The sequence below is a fragment of the Polypterus senegalus genome, chromosome 9 (genome assembly GCF_016835505.1).
Source record: "Polypterus senegalus isolate Bchr_013 chromosome 9, ASM1683550v1, whole genome shotgun sequence".
In the NCBI taxonomy this organism is placed as follows: domain Eukaryota; kingdom Metazoa; phylum Chordata; class Cladistia; order Polypteriformes; family Polypteridae; genus Polypterus; species Polypterus senegalus.
In genome coordinates this window covers 44,154,025-44,170,491 of record NC_053162.1, presented here as the reverse complement: position 1 = coordinate 44,170,491, position 16,467 = coordinate 44,154,025, and the positions used below count along the sequence as shown (strand labels likewise).

Here is a 16,467-nt window from a genome sequence, read left to right as displayed (position 1 = left end):
CAAAGCATACCACATCATCTGTAAATCACGGTGGAGGCAGTGTGATGGCTTGGGCGTGCATGGCTGCCAGTGGCACTGGGACACTAGTGTTTATTGATGATGTGACACAGGACAGAAGCAGCCGAATTAATTCTGAGGTGTTCAGAGACATACAGTCTGCTCAAATCCAGCTAAATGCAGTCAAATTGATTGGGCGGCGTTTCATGATACAGATGGACAATGACCCAAAACATAAGGCCAAAGCAACCCAGGAGTTTATTAAAGCAAAGAAGTGGAAAATTCTTGAATGGCCAAGTCAGTCACCTGATCTTAACCCAATTGAGCAGGCATTTCACTTGTTGAAGACTAAACTTCAGACAGAAAGGCCCACAAACAAACAGCAACTGAAAGCCACTGCAGTAAAGGCCTGGCAGAGAATTAAAAAGGAGGAAACCCAGCATCTGGTGATGTCCTTCAGTTCAAGACTTCAGGCTGTCATTGCCAGCAAACGGTTTTCAACCAAGTATTAGAAATGAACATTTTATTTCCAGTTATTTAATTTGTCCAATTACTTTTGAGCCCCTGAAATGAAGGGATTGTGTTAAAAAAATGCTTCAGTTGCCTCACATTTTTATGCAATCGTTTTGTTCGCCTCACTGAATTAAAGCTGAAAGTCTGCACTTCAACTGCATCTGAGTTGTTTCATTTAAAATTCATTGTGGTAATGAACAGAAGCAAAATTAGAAAAAAGTTGTCTCTGTCCAAATATTTATGGACCTAACTGTATAAGGCCTGAAAGTTTACAGTGGTGACATAGGTCTCTACTTACATCAAATTAGTTTTAAAAGATCAGGGACAGTGAAGTATATTATTTTAAATAGATGTATTTAAAAAATAAAGCAAAAAAAATTCCTGCTATTTAAAGACTTCAGGGATACAATATGAGGCTGTAGCAATGAGGCCACAATGATTTATCAGGGAAATCAAAATGCCTGGCTAAAGTAAAGGTGCCATTAGACCAGCAGAGCATGGAGTTTCATCAGAAAGATTTCTGTGGTGTTTAATAGCTCAGTATGTACAGTATGGTAGGAGCCTTATGTGCTCACTTAGCTAAAGGAGTGCCATTTGAATGCAGCACTGTGGGATGGCTCCATCAGAGTAACAGCATTCCATTGGTTTTAATATAAAATGATGCAAACCACAAACCTGAACTATAAGTAAGGGTGAATGGTTGCCTTACTGCACTTAGGAGATGAATGTCTGATGGTTGAGCTTGAGGTTGGCTTTATGAGATATTTTTGTATTGGAGATATCCCTGTGTTTACATGCACCACACTCTTAAATAAGAGACTTGCTATGCTTTTACCTGCTGTCTGGCCTACTTTAGGTAGTGACATTATACAGCACCTCACCTCACACTGTAATATTCTGTTGATGCCATTCTGGCATGGAAAGGTGTGATTTTTCTTCTCTTAACCCCCTTATATTTACCAGGTCTATCTATTTCAGCTGAAAGAAAAGAACTATCTTGGTGTAGGTCAGAATCTTTTCAGTTTCTTCAATATTTTTCATTTTCTTCCATGCCCTGTATTCTTCATTTTTTTCAGTTCATTCAACATTTCTTCAATATTAAATGCTCAGAAAAATGGCTTCTTGTCCAGAATAAGAAAAGCCAACAGCTCAGTTTATAAGTTTAGCTGTATATATGTGTATGTGTGTGAAAAGTGTGCAAAATCAGCCTTTTCAGTTGGCCTCACCTTTCGGCTCCAGCTGGCTCTCTTGGTCCCTGAGCTGTTCTTCATGAACAGAGGTGGCCCTGCGGTTCTGAGCCTGTTTAACTCGAGGCCGGGGAATGGGGAGATTGTCTGTGGAATGGAACGAGGAGACTGTCAGCTAAAGCTTGGGATGCTTTAATGCTTCACTTTCAAGTGACTTAAAAAGGTGTCACACATAGCGCTGTCCTTAAAAATCTGAGCTAAGAGGTCACCATTATACAGGCACTAGACATTTGAGGCAACCAAACATTAAAAACAAAAGACTTCTTTAGATCAACATGTGCATAGTGTACTTTACAAGAGATAAATAGCCTTTTGGATACCCCATCTGTGAACTTCTATAAACTTATGTACTCTGCTAATGTACATCAATAAAGCCCTGTGTGATGGTGTACACAATAAAAGGCAATATAACAGAAATTAATGTTCAATGATGATTGATTGACACGTGTCTAAAAATCTTCAAGATTTTGTGTATTTACTCTCCACCTTGCCCCTCATATTGTGAGAGCTGCCCTGGTCAGGTACCTGCCCAAATGATTTCACCTTTAAATTACATAAAAAAATTCTCAAGCAGTTATTTATCTAAGTATGAACTGTTGCATGAAAAGGCATGCTTTAATATAACTGTATAAGGAATCTGTTCTTGGAAATCTTGGGAGTCCAAAAATGCTGGACAGGTTATACATTAAAAAGGAAGCAAAAGTCAACACTACAAAATATTTTACCTTCACTTGCCACTGGCATTGCTCGCTCACTCTTCTCTTTCTCTGTGACACCCGTCATTCGTCGAGGAGAAGGGGTTGGCGTCAGGGATTCTTTCTTGCACTTTGAGAGACTTCCTCCCTCTTCCGTCAGGCAGCTGTCTACTGGACTTTGCTCCTGCAAAGTTTTGGGCATCCTTGTTGCTGGGGAGACCTCTAAACTGTGTTCCTGGATCTCTGAGACTGGAGGCTTTACTGGAGCCTTGGGTACCACCGGGCTTGTACGTTCTTGACAGCTCCTGTCCGTTCCTCTCAGGGGCTCAGTGACGTGACCGGCTCGGAATGGCCGGCGCATATCTAGAAAGAAGAGTGGCATGAAGATTGACAGAGTCTTACCCATGATATTGTGCCTGATATGAAGTATATTTTTGTGAAAAGCACAATGTTTTTAATGGTCTCCTGCTTTATTTAAAACGTATTCTATAATTATTTAATCAGATGCCTTTCATTGAAAACAATGCCTCAAAGCCCTCATAATAATTTAAACACATCTAAAATTTAAGCACGGGCATTTATGGATTTGTTCAGTGAGCAAGGGTTGGGATTACAACTTTCTAATTTATAGTTTTTCCACGGGGACAATAATTTTTGTTAGTACATGAATTCCCTTTTTCCCATTTTTAACTTTGGCACGGTAAGCCTTATTAAAAAAACAAATAATGTAATGATGCAAAAATGAAAATAAAAGAATTCTCTGAAATAACATGCTTGGCCTGTCAAATGCCTGACATACCTGACACGACTGTCCCTTTCTTTGATGTTTATAGGTTCTGGAAATGTGACTATCATTTTAAATGTTAGTCTGTCAGCCTTGATTATTACCTAATAGTCTTTTAAAAGGTACATTAAAAAGCAGATTTTATTGTCAACACAGTAAATTAACTCCATTTGATAAATATGTGCAGAATATCATGCTGACATATTATAAATCTTTAGATAGAATAATAACCATAAGAAGAAACTACGATCATGGTAAAAAAATACAGCCTTGTTCATCAATATATTTTTGCAAAACCTGTTCATTCTCAGATATTTCTAAAAACTAAAAGGACAATAAATGACAGATTCCATAGTTATTTACATTTTCAATGTGAGACAACTCACTTGCTCTTGTATAACCAATGCTGCCTTTCTGCTGTCAATAAGGGATTAGACAAATTGTTTTCATTGCATTTTTAGGGTTACTGAAGCTTCCTGTGAATTTGCTCTGAATTTGGTTCTTGCTCTGTTTGGGGAACCTATAGCAGTGCTTCAGCTTGGACGTGAAGAAGTCCCAGTCACGGACTATATACAGCCTTTGTAAATGATAGGCTTACATCCAAAGTGTTATTTCTCTGCAAGCCATTTTTTTTATTTAGTATAATAATAGACTTTATAAAAAAATTGAAAACAAGTGTACTGGGACATAGAAGAAGTGCAATTGCTTAATAACGGTATTTAACACATCTTTGAGACTTTTTTCCCTTATGAAGCAGATGAGTATCAAAGAGACTGTCAGCAACAGGCATCTTGTATAGATAACAACCCACACCAAAAAATATATTATCTAATATTTATTGATTAAAAGTAACACCTCTGTTAGAGTTTCTACTTGTAAAGGGAAAACTTCTGAAACCTGCCTGACAGCTTCATTCTGCTTCATGATGTTTCTTGGAACTACTGGAAAAGCAGCATAATTGTCTTTAGAAGTCACATCAGATTCATTTTCCATTAGGACAACAACTACAAATTACACAGGCATCTGGCGTAAGTCAATCAAATGATGAACCTGAACCCACCCTGCAGGAGTGTCACAATAAATTTAATTCAAAGAATAGTAACATTAATGTTGTATATAAAAATGATATCATTATGCCTATTACATACAACCATTACATCTCACCTGAGGAAGTAGACATGGTACGTGGAGTCATGAATTGTGGAGGTGGCTGGGGTTTGCTGTCCACTATTGTTCCTAAGAGAAACAAAATCAAATGTGCATATATATTTTTAAAATATTCATTATTCAGGTTCCTCGTTGCTTTTTACATCTCACATATAAGGCAGCAGCCCTAGAATATGCATAGATGTACAATTAGCTATCTGTAATTCCACCGCATAACCATGTTTTATGATGGTGTAAAGTAGAAGAGCTTAGCTGTTTACACATTTTTTACAGCTTTCTGTTGCTGAACTGTTGCATAATGCATTTAATACATATATATATATATATATATATTATATTTATAATTGTTGCTTAGTAATTTACCCAGATAAACAGCTGAACCTTAACTAGCACACCACATTAATCTTCTCTCTATAATTTATACACACTACAAAAAGACAATACCTTCAGAATCTGCTTTCCTCAGCTCTCCATCTTTATTCTGCAATAAAGGAAATGCATTTAAACTAGAAAGTTTAATCAATGCATGAATAATTTATCATCATTTCTGTACAAATCTCACAATTACAAAATGCAGAACTGATACAATCAAAAAATATACAGGTAAAATTCCACCTAAAAAATATTTCATTGTAATGAAAATTTCGTTGTAATGAGATTCTGTATTTGTTGCTATAGTGCTTTCTTTAACTTGCGCCTGGGCATTTGCAATCATTTCAATAGCTTATTTCGCGTTCATTTTAATCTCCTCCTGCCTACAAGTTATGCTGACGAGAATTTTTCTCAGCATTTCCTTATGATAATACACTTTCAGGGTGCGAATGATGCCCAAATGCAATGGCTGAAGCACTGCTGTGTAATTGGGTGGGAGGAATTCAACGCAAACATTATCTAAATGTGGAAGCATGTTGTGGGCACCACAGTTATCAATCAGAAGCCGAATCATCCTTTTCTTCTTCTTCATATTGTGAGGTTTCTGAACTCTTTTGGGATTCCCACCACCCCCCATCCAACGGGAATGACACGCTGAAGTGTGTCCCAAAGCGCAATATCTTTTTTTTTGCTCAGTCTTTCAAGAAAGTTGACAGCATCGATGGCGAAATTCCATATTCACTGGCAACGTCTTTTTTCTTGTTGCCACAATCGAGAGCTGCAAAAATGTAACGTTTTTTCTTTTTTCTAATATGAACTGTTATCGTTTTTTCGTGTCTGCCGTTTCTATAGGAGGGTGACAATGAGTTAAATTCCAATGGATGTTTTTCAAATGTTGACAAGAAAAAAGCAAAAGGTATCGCCGAAAACCACCGAAAACAAAAACAGTAAAAAAAAATAAAATAAAAACAGTACGAGGAAAGTTTGAAGAAAGAAAAAAATAATGTGTGTTTCTGCTTGGGGATCGTTGTGCACAACTGAGTTGCGAACACAGAGCTAACTGCTCTGTAGATGAATCATTCAGGCATTTAAAGGTCTTTTGGGCACTTCATTGTAATGAAAGTATCTGCTGAATGTATTTCATAGTAACGAGATTTCTATAGGCTCGTGTCATATGGAGAAACTGTCGGGACTATAAAAATACTTTGCTGTAATGAAAATTTCGTTTTAAAGATATTTGTTTAAATGGAATTTTACCTGTATAATATTTTCAATTATTGAATGGTCATTGAGTGCACAGTTTAAAAATACAAAGTTTCAAAGAATACATTTAAAAACACAAACAGGCAAACTATCACAAATTTACTATATTAAAAACAATCCACTGAGTATCCTTGAGATGTCACAGAAACCCTAGATAAATTTTTAATATCCTTCATATTTTAGCAGAAGAAACACAGAAAGAAAAAATACACCTCTTTATCATAGGAAAATTAAGACAGTATTGACTCATTTTCTGGTTCAGTAATTCAAAAAACATTAACAATAAATAAAAACAAACTATACGTAAATCCATATAAATATTTTTCATTAATACACAAGCTTTTTCAATAAACAAAGAAATATGAATGGGTTTATTAAAGGTAGTAACTATATATTACAGAAATTGTTTTCAAATTAGTAATGTTAGGAATGTGCTCTGTTTATATTCATTTTTGTATACCAAAACCAACATTATTCTGGTTTATGATATTGTTGCTATTATTTTAGCTTATAGCCATGTAATATGATCTTCCCAAAAGAACACAAGAGCAAAGCCAGAGTAACATGAAGAATGGCATGCTAAGTGAAGGAGTACTGTATTCACAATATGTTGTAGCATTACATCCAAGAATTTCAGTCTAGAAAAGGCATTAGACAAATAACAGAATTCACTTAAATAACTTCTAATACATAGAATACAATGAACTGTGTGCTACATAAATCAATGTCTCATTGTGCAATGCCATATTTTTAATGAGAGAGGTCCAACTGAAAGATGACTAGGACTTAGACAGGTAAATGGCAACATTAATGGGGTACTTTAGAATATATTAGTCTGTACTAGCCATTAGACTGCCACATTACATATGTAAACATTCTAAAAGACAATGCCTACAAATATTCATAATAAATAAATAATATTCTTTTAATAATACTAACTGATCATAGCGCTGATGGTCATAGGTCAGATGATCTGAATGTAGTTACCAAAGTTACAAAACACAAAAATCAGCATGCTACAATGCCATAACCCATTAATAGTCAAATTACAGAAGAACTAAATGGAACATACAGTAGGTTTACTTCATTACTGATGAATATTATATTTTTTAGGGTACAAGACCAATTCAGTTGCTCCTTATGCTACTAACTGAAAATGTTAAGGTGGTAGAGACAGCACCAAGGAAAAGGTTATATTCGCAATATACAGGTAGTCCCCAGGTTACGGACATTCGACATACGAACAGGGCTGCAGATGCGATGCATGCGCCTCAGTAACTGCCGCTCCGTCATCTTCAGCCTGGGGATGCTGCAAACGGTGGCTGGATGGGCGGTGGGGGGGGAGTGAGGGGCAATTTCGCTGCCCGCGCTGTGTAGAGTCCCTTGGCGGCTCCTGGCAGCAAGCGATTTCACTGCCCGCCCACCACACACGGCTGCCCCGTTCGTTCTCGTTGGGCGGCTGGTAATGCTACAAGCGCTGACGCGGTTGTGGCTGAGCAGAGGCCATTGAAGGTGAACGGGGCAGCAGGGGGTAGCATTGTAGTGTGCATCGATTGGCTGCCTATTGAATGGGGGCGATTCACTAGCCGCCTTTGGCCGCACCGTGTTCATTCTCGGTGGCCGGATGCTGCAGGCAGCATACTGTAGTGGAGGCGACTGTGAGGTGGGCTGGTGATGAACCGCCCGTCGATGGCCCCATTCATTCTCAATAGCAAGCCTGCTTGTACTGTTACACACATAGCAGACAAGCTGTCTCTTGTCAGTACATCAGATGTGTTGACGACAGGTGCCTTCCTGCTGTGACAGCGTGTACAGTGCTATGCAGAAGAGCTCATCTTAATCTTTTGCCTTCACCCTTCAACAATGTCTCTAAAACACAAATCTGATGCAAGTGCTGGTGACACAGTAAAGAAGAGAAAAACCATCACCATTGAAAATGAAGTAGAAATAATAAAAAGGTCAGAGAGAGGTGAAACCCGATGGTCACTCTGTCAGAGCTCCAGAGGTCCTCTGTGGAGAGAGGAGAACCTTCCAGAAGGACAACCATCTCTGCAGCAATCCACCAATCAGGCATGTATGGTAGAGTGGCCAGACGGAACCCACTCCTTAGTAATAGGCACATGGCTGCCCGCCTGGAGTTTGCCAAAAGGCACCTGAAGGACTCTCAGACCATGAGAAACAAAATTCTCTGGTCTGATGAGACAAAGATTGAACTTGTTGGTGTGAATGCCAGGCATTACATTTGGAGGAAACCAGGCACTGCTCATCACCAGGCCAATACCATCCCTACAATGAAGCCTGGTGGTGGCAGCATCATGCTGTGTGGATGTTTTTCAGCGGCAGGAACTGGGAGACTAGTCAGGATAAAGGGAAAGATGACTGCAGAAATGTACAGAGACATCCTGGATGAAAACCTGCTCCAGAGCACTCTTGACCTCAGACTGGGGCGATGGTTCATCTTTCAGCAGGACAACGACCCTAAGCACACAGCCAAGATATCAAAGGAGTGGCTTCAGGACAACTCTGTGAATGTCCTTGAGTGGCACAGCCAGAGACCAGACTTGAATCCGATCGAACATCTCTGGAGAGATCTTAAAATGGCTGTGCACCAACACTTCCCATCCAACCTGATGGAGCTTGAGAGGTGCTGCAAAGAGGAATGGGCGAAACTGGCCAAGGATAGCTGTGCCAAGCTTGTGGCATCATATTCAAAAAGACTTGAGGCTGTAATTGCTGCCAAAGGTGCATCGACAAAGTATTGAGAAAAGGCTGTGAATACTTATGTACATGTGATTTCTCAGTTTTTTTATTTTTAATAACTTTGCAAAAACCTCAAGTAAACTTTTTTTTCATGTCATTATGGGGTGTTGTGTGTAGAATTCTGAGGAAAAAAAACAATTTAATCCGTTTTGGAATAAGGCTGTAACATAACAAAATGTGGAAAAAGTGATGCGCTGTGAATACTTTCCTAGTCTATCCTAGCTTCTGGAAAAAAAACAGTTTCTAAACTAAAATGTAATCTCAGAAATTTTTTTAGAATATGTTATTTTGAAATAAAATTTTTCAATCTTTACAACTTCTACAATTTGAAAAGCATATATTCATTTATAATAGGTTGCTTGATAATGCTCACCTAGCCCTGTATGAGTGGCTGTGTGTATATAAATATGCTATACAATGAACTGACACTGTGTTCACAGTTGTTTCATGCCTTGTACATAATATACAAGGATAAGCTCCCCCCCTTTATACAAACCCGTCTGGGAAATGATTTAAGGAATGTATTAAGTCATTTGTTATTTTTTTTCACTTCTGCTTCTTCAGTAATCTCTTATGTAATATGGTTATGAAAGCTCTATAGAGGTATAGTGCATTTTACAGTCAAAGCAGAACTGCTGATGTACATTGCATTCTCTCAGCTATGTAACCACCATCCTTATGCTATTTATAATTACTTAGTCTTTACTAAAATCTGCTGCTCATTCCTATATTTAGATTATCCACATGAAATGAATCTATAAATAAGGCATCTGTTAATTCTGAATTTGGTCTAAGTTTAACTGCTGTTTCCAAAAGCATTCATTCTTTTTCGAGATGATAGTGTTTTCATTTTTATAATCGTTTACTTTTAAAATCATTAAACATTATCTTGCTCTATATCATCTCTGTCTAGTCTGGAGATTACATGTTCTACTAATTGTTAATGTGTTTTTCCTCCAAGTACTCTGGTTTTCTTTTTAAACCCCATATGACCAAGAGTAGGCATGGAAATGAATGTACCTTGAAAAAGATTGATTTAGTTACTGCTCTGCATCTTATGCTGCTGGGATAGGCTCTAGCTACCATGCTTTGGATTAAGCATTTTCAAAAACTGAAAAAATTAATGGCTAGATTATCTAGTCATGGTCAGAGTCACAGTTTATTACTTAGATTACTATTTTTAAACTTTAGTAAATACCAGTAGGCAAAAATATATATGTGTCAAATTTGATAATATGCTTTGAAAGTATACCGTATTTGCAAGTTCACACTACTAATAACAAAGATGGGTACTGCAAAAAATGTATCTATTACTCATTTACTATTATGCAACAAGACCTTACCAAACATTTATTTAGGTCTTCATAACACCTACAAAGTATCAGTAAAGTGTTTATTGATCTCTGCAATGTGACCTACTAACAAAACATCACTTTGGAAGCCACACTGAGTTTTCTTAAATGGGACATATTTCTCATGATATTATGTATTTAGTATAAGGCATGTGAATCCTTCATATTAATAAGTAATTTTACCATCCTGTCAATAAGCCATACTGCACAGAGAGGTTTTATAAATGATGTTTTATAAGTGATACGGAGACCAAAAGAATCACTTGTGAAAGACTTATTACATAAGAGTAAATGAGTAACAGATTCATTTCTGCAACACCTAAACTAAAGTGTTACTCAAAAAATTTTATTTTATTAGTCGTTGATAGTCAGCATAATTGTTCAATGGATAGATACACTAGCTGCCTTACAGTCCTTCAAACTCAGTGTCTTTTGAAAGGACATTTCAACTTGCCCTCATCTTTACAGGTGTTTTACGAAGAAGCTCTAACTTCCACCTACATTCCAAGAATATACTGTTACTTCGACTGACAACTCTAAGCTGTCCTGGTGTGACAGTATGTGTATAAAACCTCCTATTAATAACTTCTTTGCCATACAGCTAATGTTTTTCATATAATCATACTTTATTATAATTTATTTTCTGACCCGCCATTTATGAAACAACCTCCAGTATCAATCATCATTCGTTTACCATTTTACCTCAACTACAAAAACAGTAAAGATATTTTAGAAATATAGGTGTAATTTAAAAATGTGTGGTGTTGCGGCTAAGGCTCTACACCAGTTGACTGCCAGTTCAATCCACATCTCAGACACTATGTATGACCTTGAGTGATTCAACTAAACTGTCTATACTCAAAGTGTACAAAAATCTATATAAACAATTGTAATATACTGTATTCTAATCTGTAAAGTACAGTGGACAAAGGTTTCAGCCAAAGGAGTAATAATAATAATAACAATACTGTAAATAATTATTTTTCATTAGAAAATCTGATGTGTAAAAAATCAATTCTTAAGTGGCATACTTGATTTGTAAACTTTTTAATGACTAATCACAATACTGAATTAATAGCTGTTATGGACATGGGTGAGTGCTTTATGTGATTTGAAGTTTATTTTGCAAAAACATTATTCAAGTTCTGCGGTGGGTTGGCACCCTGCCCAGGATTGGTTCCTGCCTTGTGCCCTGTGTTGGCTGGGATTGGCTCCAGCAGACCCCCGTGACCCTATTCGGATTCAGCGGGTTGGACAATGGATGGATTATTCAAGTTTTATTGCACTACTTATAAGTATTTAGCACCTTAACTTTCCTTGGTAAACAGCATTCAAACATGCTTTGCATGTACATTACTAATACACTACTGTACATGAAATTTAAACAAGATTCCTATTTATTGGCCTTGTGTATAACTGAATCATAAATGTGAATTTTCAATATAAGACATTTACTTTCATTGCCTTCTGTTGATCATATTTCAGTGCTGTAAAGCTTTTCTTTTTACACAGCTTTTCTTCTTCTTCTTCTTTCAGCTGCTCCCGTTAGTGGTTGCCACAGCAGAACATCTTCTTCCATATCTTTATGTCCTCTGCATCTTATTCTGTTACACCCATCATTTGCATGTCCTCTTTCACCACATCAATAAACCTTCTCTTAGGTCTTCCTCCTTATCTCTTCCCTGGCAGCTCTATCCTTGGCGTCCTTCTCCCAATATACCCAGCATCTCTCCTCTACACATGTCCAAACCAATGCAATCTCGCCTCTCTGACTTTGTCTCCCAAATGTCCAACTTGAGCTGACCCTCTAATGTACTCATTTCTAATCCTATCTATCTTTGTCACACCCAATGCAAATCTTAGCATCTTTAACTCTGCTACCTCCAGCTCTGTCTCCTGCTTTCTGGTCAGTGCCACCGTCCCCAACCCATATAACATAGCTGGTCTCACTACCGTCCTGTAGACCTTCCCTTTCACTCTTGCCGATATCCGTCTGTCACAAATTACTCCTGACACTCTTCTCCACCCATTCCACCCTGCCTGCACTCTCTTTTTCACCTCTCTTCCACAATCCCCATTACTCTGTACGGTTGATCCCAAGTATTTAAAGTCATCCACCTTTGCCAACTCTACTCCCTGCATCCTCACCCTTCCACTGACGTCCCCCTCATTTACACACATGCATTCTGTCTTGTTCCTACTGACCTTCATTCCTCTCCTCTCTAGAGCATATCTCCACCTCTCCAGGGTCTCCTCAACCTGCTCCCTACTATCGCTACAGATCACAATGTCATCAGCAAACATCATAGTCCACAGGGACTCCTGGCTAATCTCGTCTGTCAACCTGTCCATCACCATTGCAAATAAAATAGGGCTCAGAGCCAATCCCTGATGTAATCCTACCTCCGCGTTGAATGCATTTGTCGCTCCTACTGCAGACCTCACCACTGCCACACTTCCCTCGTACACATCCTGTACAACTCTTATGTACTTCTCTGCCACTCCTCTCAAGGCACCCTGTCATATGCTTTCTCCAGGTCAACAAAGACGCAATGCAACTCCTTCTGGCCTTCTCTAAACTTCTCCATCAACATCCTCAGAGCAAACATCGCATCTGTGGTGCTCTTTCTTGGCATGAAACCATACTGCTGCTCACTAATCATCACCTCACTTCTTAACCTAGCTTCCACTACTCTTTCCCATAACTTCATGCTGTGGCTCATCAATTTTATTCCCCTGTAGTTACTGCAGTCCTGCATATCCCCCTTATTCTTAAATATCGGCACCAGTACACTTCTTCTCCACTCCTCAGGCATCCTCTCACTTTCCAAGACTCCATTAAACAATCTGGTTAAAAACTCCACTGCCATCTTTCCTAAACACCTCCATGCTTCCATGGGTATGTCATCTGGACCAACAGCCTTTACATTTTTCATCCTCATCATAGCTGTCCTTACTTCCTCCTTGCTAATCCGTTGCACTTCCTGATTCACTATCTCCACATCATCCAACCTCTTCTCTCTCTCGTTCTCTTCATTCATCAGCCTCTCAAAGTACTCTTTCCATCTGCTCAACACACTCTCCTCGCTTGTGAGTACGTTTCCATCTTTATCCTTTATCACCCTAACCTGCTGCACATCTTTCCCAGCTCGGTCCCTCTGTCTAGCCAATCAGTACAGGTCCTTTTCTCACTCCTTAAGTGTCCAACCTCTCATACACCTTTTCTTTAGCCTTCACCACCTCTCTCTTCACCTTGCACCTTATCTCCTTGTACTCTTGTCTACTTTCTGCATCTCTCTGATTATCCCACTTCTTATTTGCCATCCTCTTCCTCTGTATACTCTCCTGTATTTCTTCATTCCACCACCAGGTTTCCTTTTCCTCCTTCCTCTTTCCAGATGTCATGCCAAGCACCCTTCTTGCTGTCACCCTTACTACATCTGCTGTAGTTTCCCAGCTGTCTGGTAAATCTTCACTGCCGCCCAGTGCCTGTCTCACCTTCTCCCTAAACTCAACCTTGCAGTCTTCCTTTTTCAACTTCCACCATTTGATCCTTGGCTCTGCCTTCACTCTCTTCCTCTTCTTGATCTCTAACGTCATCCTACAGACCACCATCCTATGCTGCTTAACTACACTTTCCCCTGCCACCACTTTGCAGTCTTCAATCTCCTTCACATCAACTCTTCTGCATAGGATGTAATCTACCTGTGTGCATCTTCCTCCACTCTTGTATGTAACCCTACGTTCCTCTCTCTTCTTCCTCTCTCTTCTTAAAATACGTATTCACTACAGCCTTGTCCATCCTTTTGGCAAAATCCACTATCCTCTGACCTTCTTCATTCCTCTACTTGACATCATACCTACCCATCACCACATTGTCACCACTGTTCCCTTCACCAACATGCCCAATGAAATCCGCTCCAATCACCACTTTCTGTCCCTTGGGTACACTGTTCATCACTTCATCCAACTCACTCCAAAAATCTTCTTTTTCAACCATTGCACACCCAACTTGTGGGACATATGCACTAACAACATTCATCATCACACCTCCAATTTCCAGCTTCATAATCATTACTTTGCCTGACACTCTTTTCACCTCCAAAACACTCTTGACATACTGTTCCCTCAGAATAATTCCTATCCCATTTCTCCTCCCATCCACACCGTGATAGAACAATTTGAATCCACCTCCAATCCACCTGGCCTAACTCCTGTTCCATTTAGTCTCTTGCACGCACAATATATCAACCTTCCTTCTCTCCATCACATCTGCTAACTCTCTCCCCTTACCAGTCATACTGCCAACATTCAAAGTTTCTACCCTCAGTTCCACTCTCTTTACTTTCCTCCTCTTCTCCTTCTCTGGACACGTCTCCCCCTTCTTCTTCTCCTTCTTCCTCTTCGGCCAACAGCAGCCCCATTTCGGCCTGCACCTTGTTGGCTAACAGTACTGGTGGCGGTTGTTGTTAACCTGGGGCTCGACCAAGCTCTGTCTTGACTAATTTGGTAACACTATAGTATTGCTCAGGAATATCTTACAGTAATTAAAGAAACTTTATCATTTTGTTCCCAGAGAAGAGGCTTAAATGGTCTTAATCCATTACAAGTGGACCCTCAATCAAAAACATATGTTAAACTAAGCAACTTAGTATGAGGAGAGAAAGTTAAGAATAACGACAACAGCTGTATTAATAAACACCAGCTCGGATTTAGCCAGTGCACACTAGCATATATACTAATAAGCTATAGTACACAATGTCTTCCCTCAGATATTTTATTCTTTTGTGGAGGAGGAATATTGGGAGAGTGGGCCACACTAGATTCAAAAATGTCACACTGTATGTGATTTAATGTTGTTTTAAGTTTACAAATGTACTGTTTATTGGTGATACATTTTCTGTCCAAAGTCTACTAGTGTTAATGCTGTAAATGGTTTTGTGTGCTATTGTATACAGTCCAGACCATTATTATTTGGACAGTGACACAATGTGCATAATATTGGCTCTGTACGCCACCGTAATGGATTTGAAATAAAGCAATCATTATGTGATTGAAGAGTAGACTTTCAGCTTTAATTTAAGGGGTTTACCACAAATATTGTTATTCCATTTAGGAATGATTGCCATTTTTCTCCATAGCCAAATTTCCAAGGGCTCAAAAGGTTTTGGACATTTGACTGACAAACTGTTCCATGGCCAGGTGGGTGCAGTTCCCTCTTTATTTCATTAACTATTAAGCAGGTAAAAGATCTGGAATTGATTCCAAGTGTGTAATTTGCATTTGGAAGCTGTCACTGTGAACTCTTAATATGAGGTCCAAAGAGCTTTTCATTTCAAGTAAAAACAGTTCATCATTAGTTGGAGAAAACAAAACAAACCCATTACGAGAAAGCAGAAACACAATGCGTGGTCAGATTTGTTATATTCTTAAATAGAAGGAACACACTTGAGAACTCAGCAACACCAGAAGGTCTGGAAAACCACAGAAGACAACTATGCTGAATGATTGCAGAATTCTATCCCTGGTAAAGAAGAACCTTTACAACATTTACCCAAACCAAGAACGCTAAGGAAGACCTATCATTGCCAAAGTCTACAATCAAGAGAAGAGTTCATGAAAGTAAGGATAGAGGGTTAACCACAGGCTGCAAACCACTAGTAAACCTCAAGCATAAGAAGGACAGATTAGATTTTGCCAAAAAACATTTTTTAAAAGCCAGTCCCATTCTGGAACAATTTTCTTTGAACAAAGGAAACTAAGATCAATATATACCAGAATGTTGGAGAGAGAAGAGCATGGAGAAGAAAAGAAATGGCACATTATCCAGTAAACACCATATCATCTATGAAATATGGTGTAGGCAGTTTTATGGCATGATCGTGCATGGCTGAAATAGAAGTCAGTCACTAATGTTTATTGTTGATATGACTGCTGGTAGAAGTAGCAGGATGAATTCTAAAGTGTATATCTGCTCAGATTCAGTCAAATGCTGTAAAACTGATAGAACAATGCTTCACAGTACAGTAAATTATGCAAAGAAAGTGCTTTCCAAAGAAAAGAAGTGGAATATTCTTCAATGGCCAAGTAATCCACAAACTGCAATCCAACTGGACATGCATTTAACATGATGAAGACAAAACTGATGGCAGAAAGTCCAATGAAAAAGCAGAAACTGAAGAGAGCTGCAGTAAAGGACTGGAAAGCATCACTTGGAGATGGCCTATGTTCCAGACTTCAGGCAGTCATTGACTGTAAAGAATTTTCAGCCATATATTAAAAATGATCATAATAGTTATGATTATGTGAGTTTGTCC

At 38.6% G+C, this 16,467-nt stretch overlaps 1 protein-coding gene across 2 annotated transcripts in view; it reads right to left on the bottom strand.

Annotated features, from left to right (window-relative positions):
- Positions 1-16,467, bottom strand: part of carmil2 (capping protein regulator and myosin 1 linker 2) — a 118,711-nt gene that overhangs the window by 2,874 nt on the left and 99,370 nt on the right. The window contains exons 35-38 of one of the 2 annotated variants that reach the window (XM_039763036.1): positions 4,848-4,884; positions 4,401-4,472; positions 2,483-2,815; positions 1,737-1,844 (exon numbers count right to left, since the gene is read on the bottom strand). In XM_039763036.1, coding sequence (XP_039618970.1) covers positions 1,737-1,844; positions 2,483-2,815; positions 4,401-4,472; positions 4,848-4,884 — 550 coding nt within the window. The remainder of the gene's footprint in view (positions 1-1,736; positions 1,845-2,482; positions 2,816-4,400; positions 4,473-4,847; positions 4,885-16,467) is intronic. The other variant, XM_039763037.1, reaches the window with a different exon arrangement.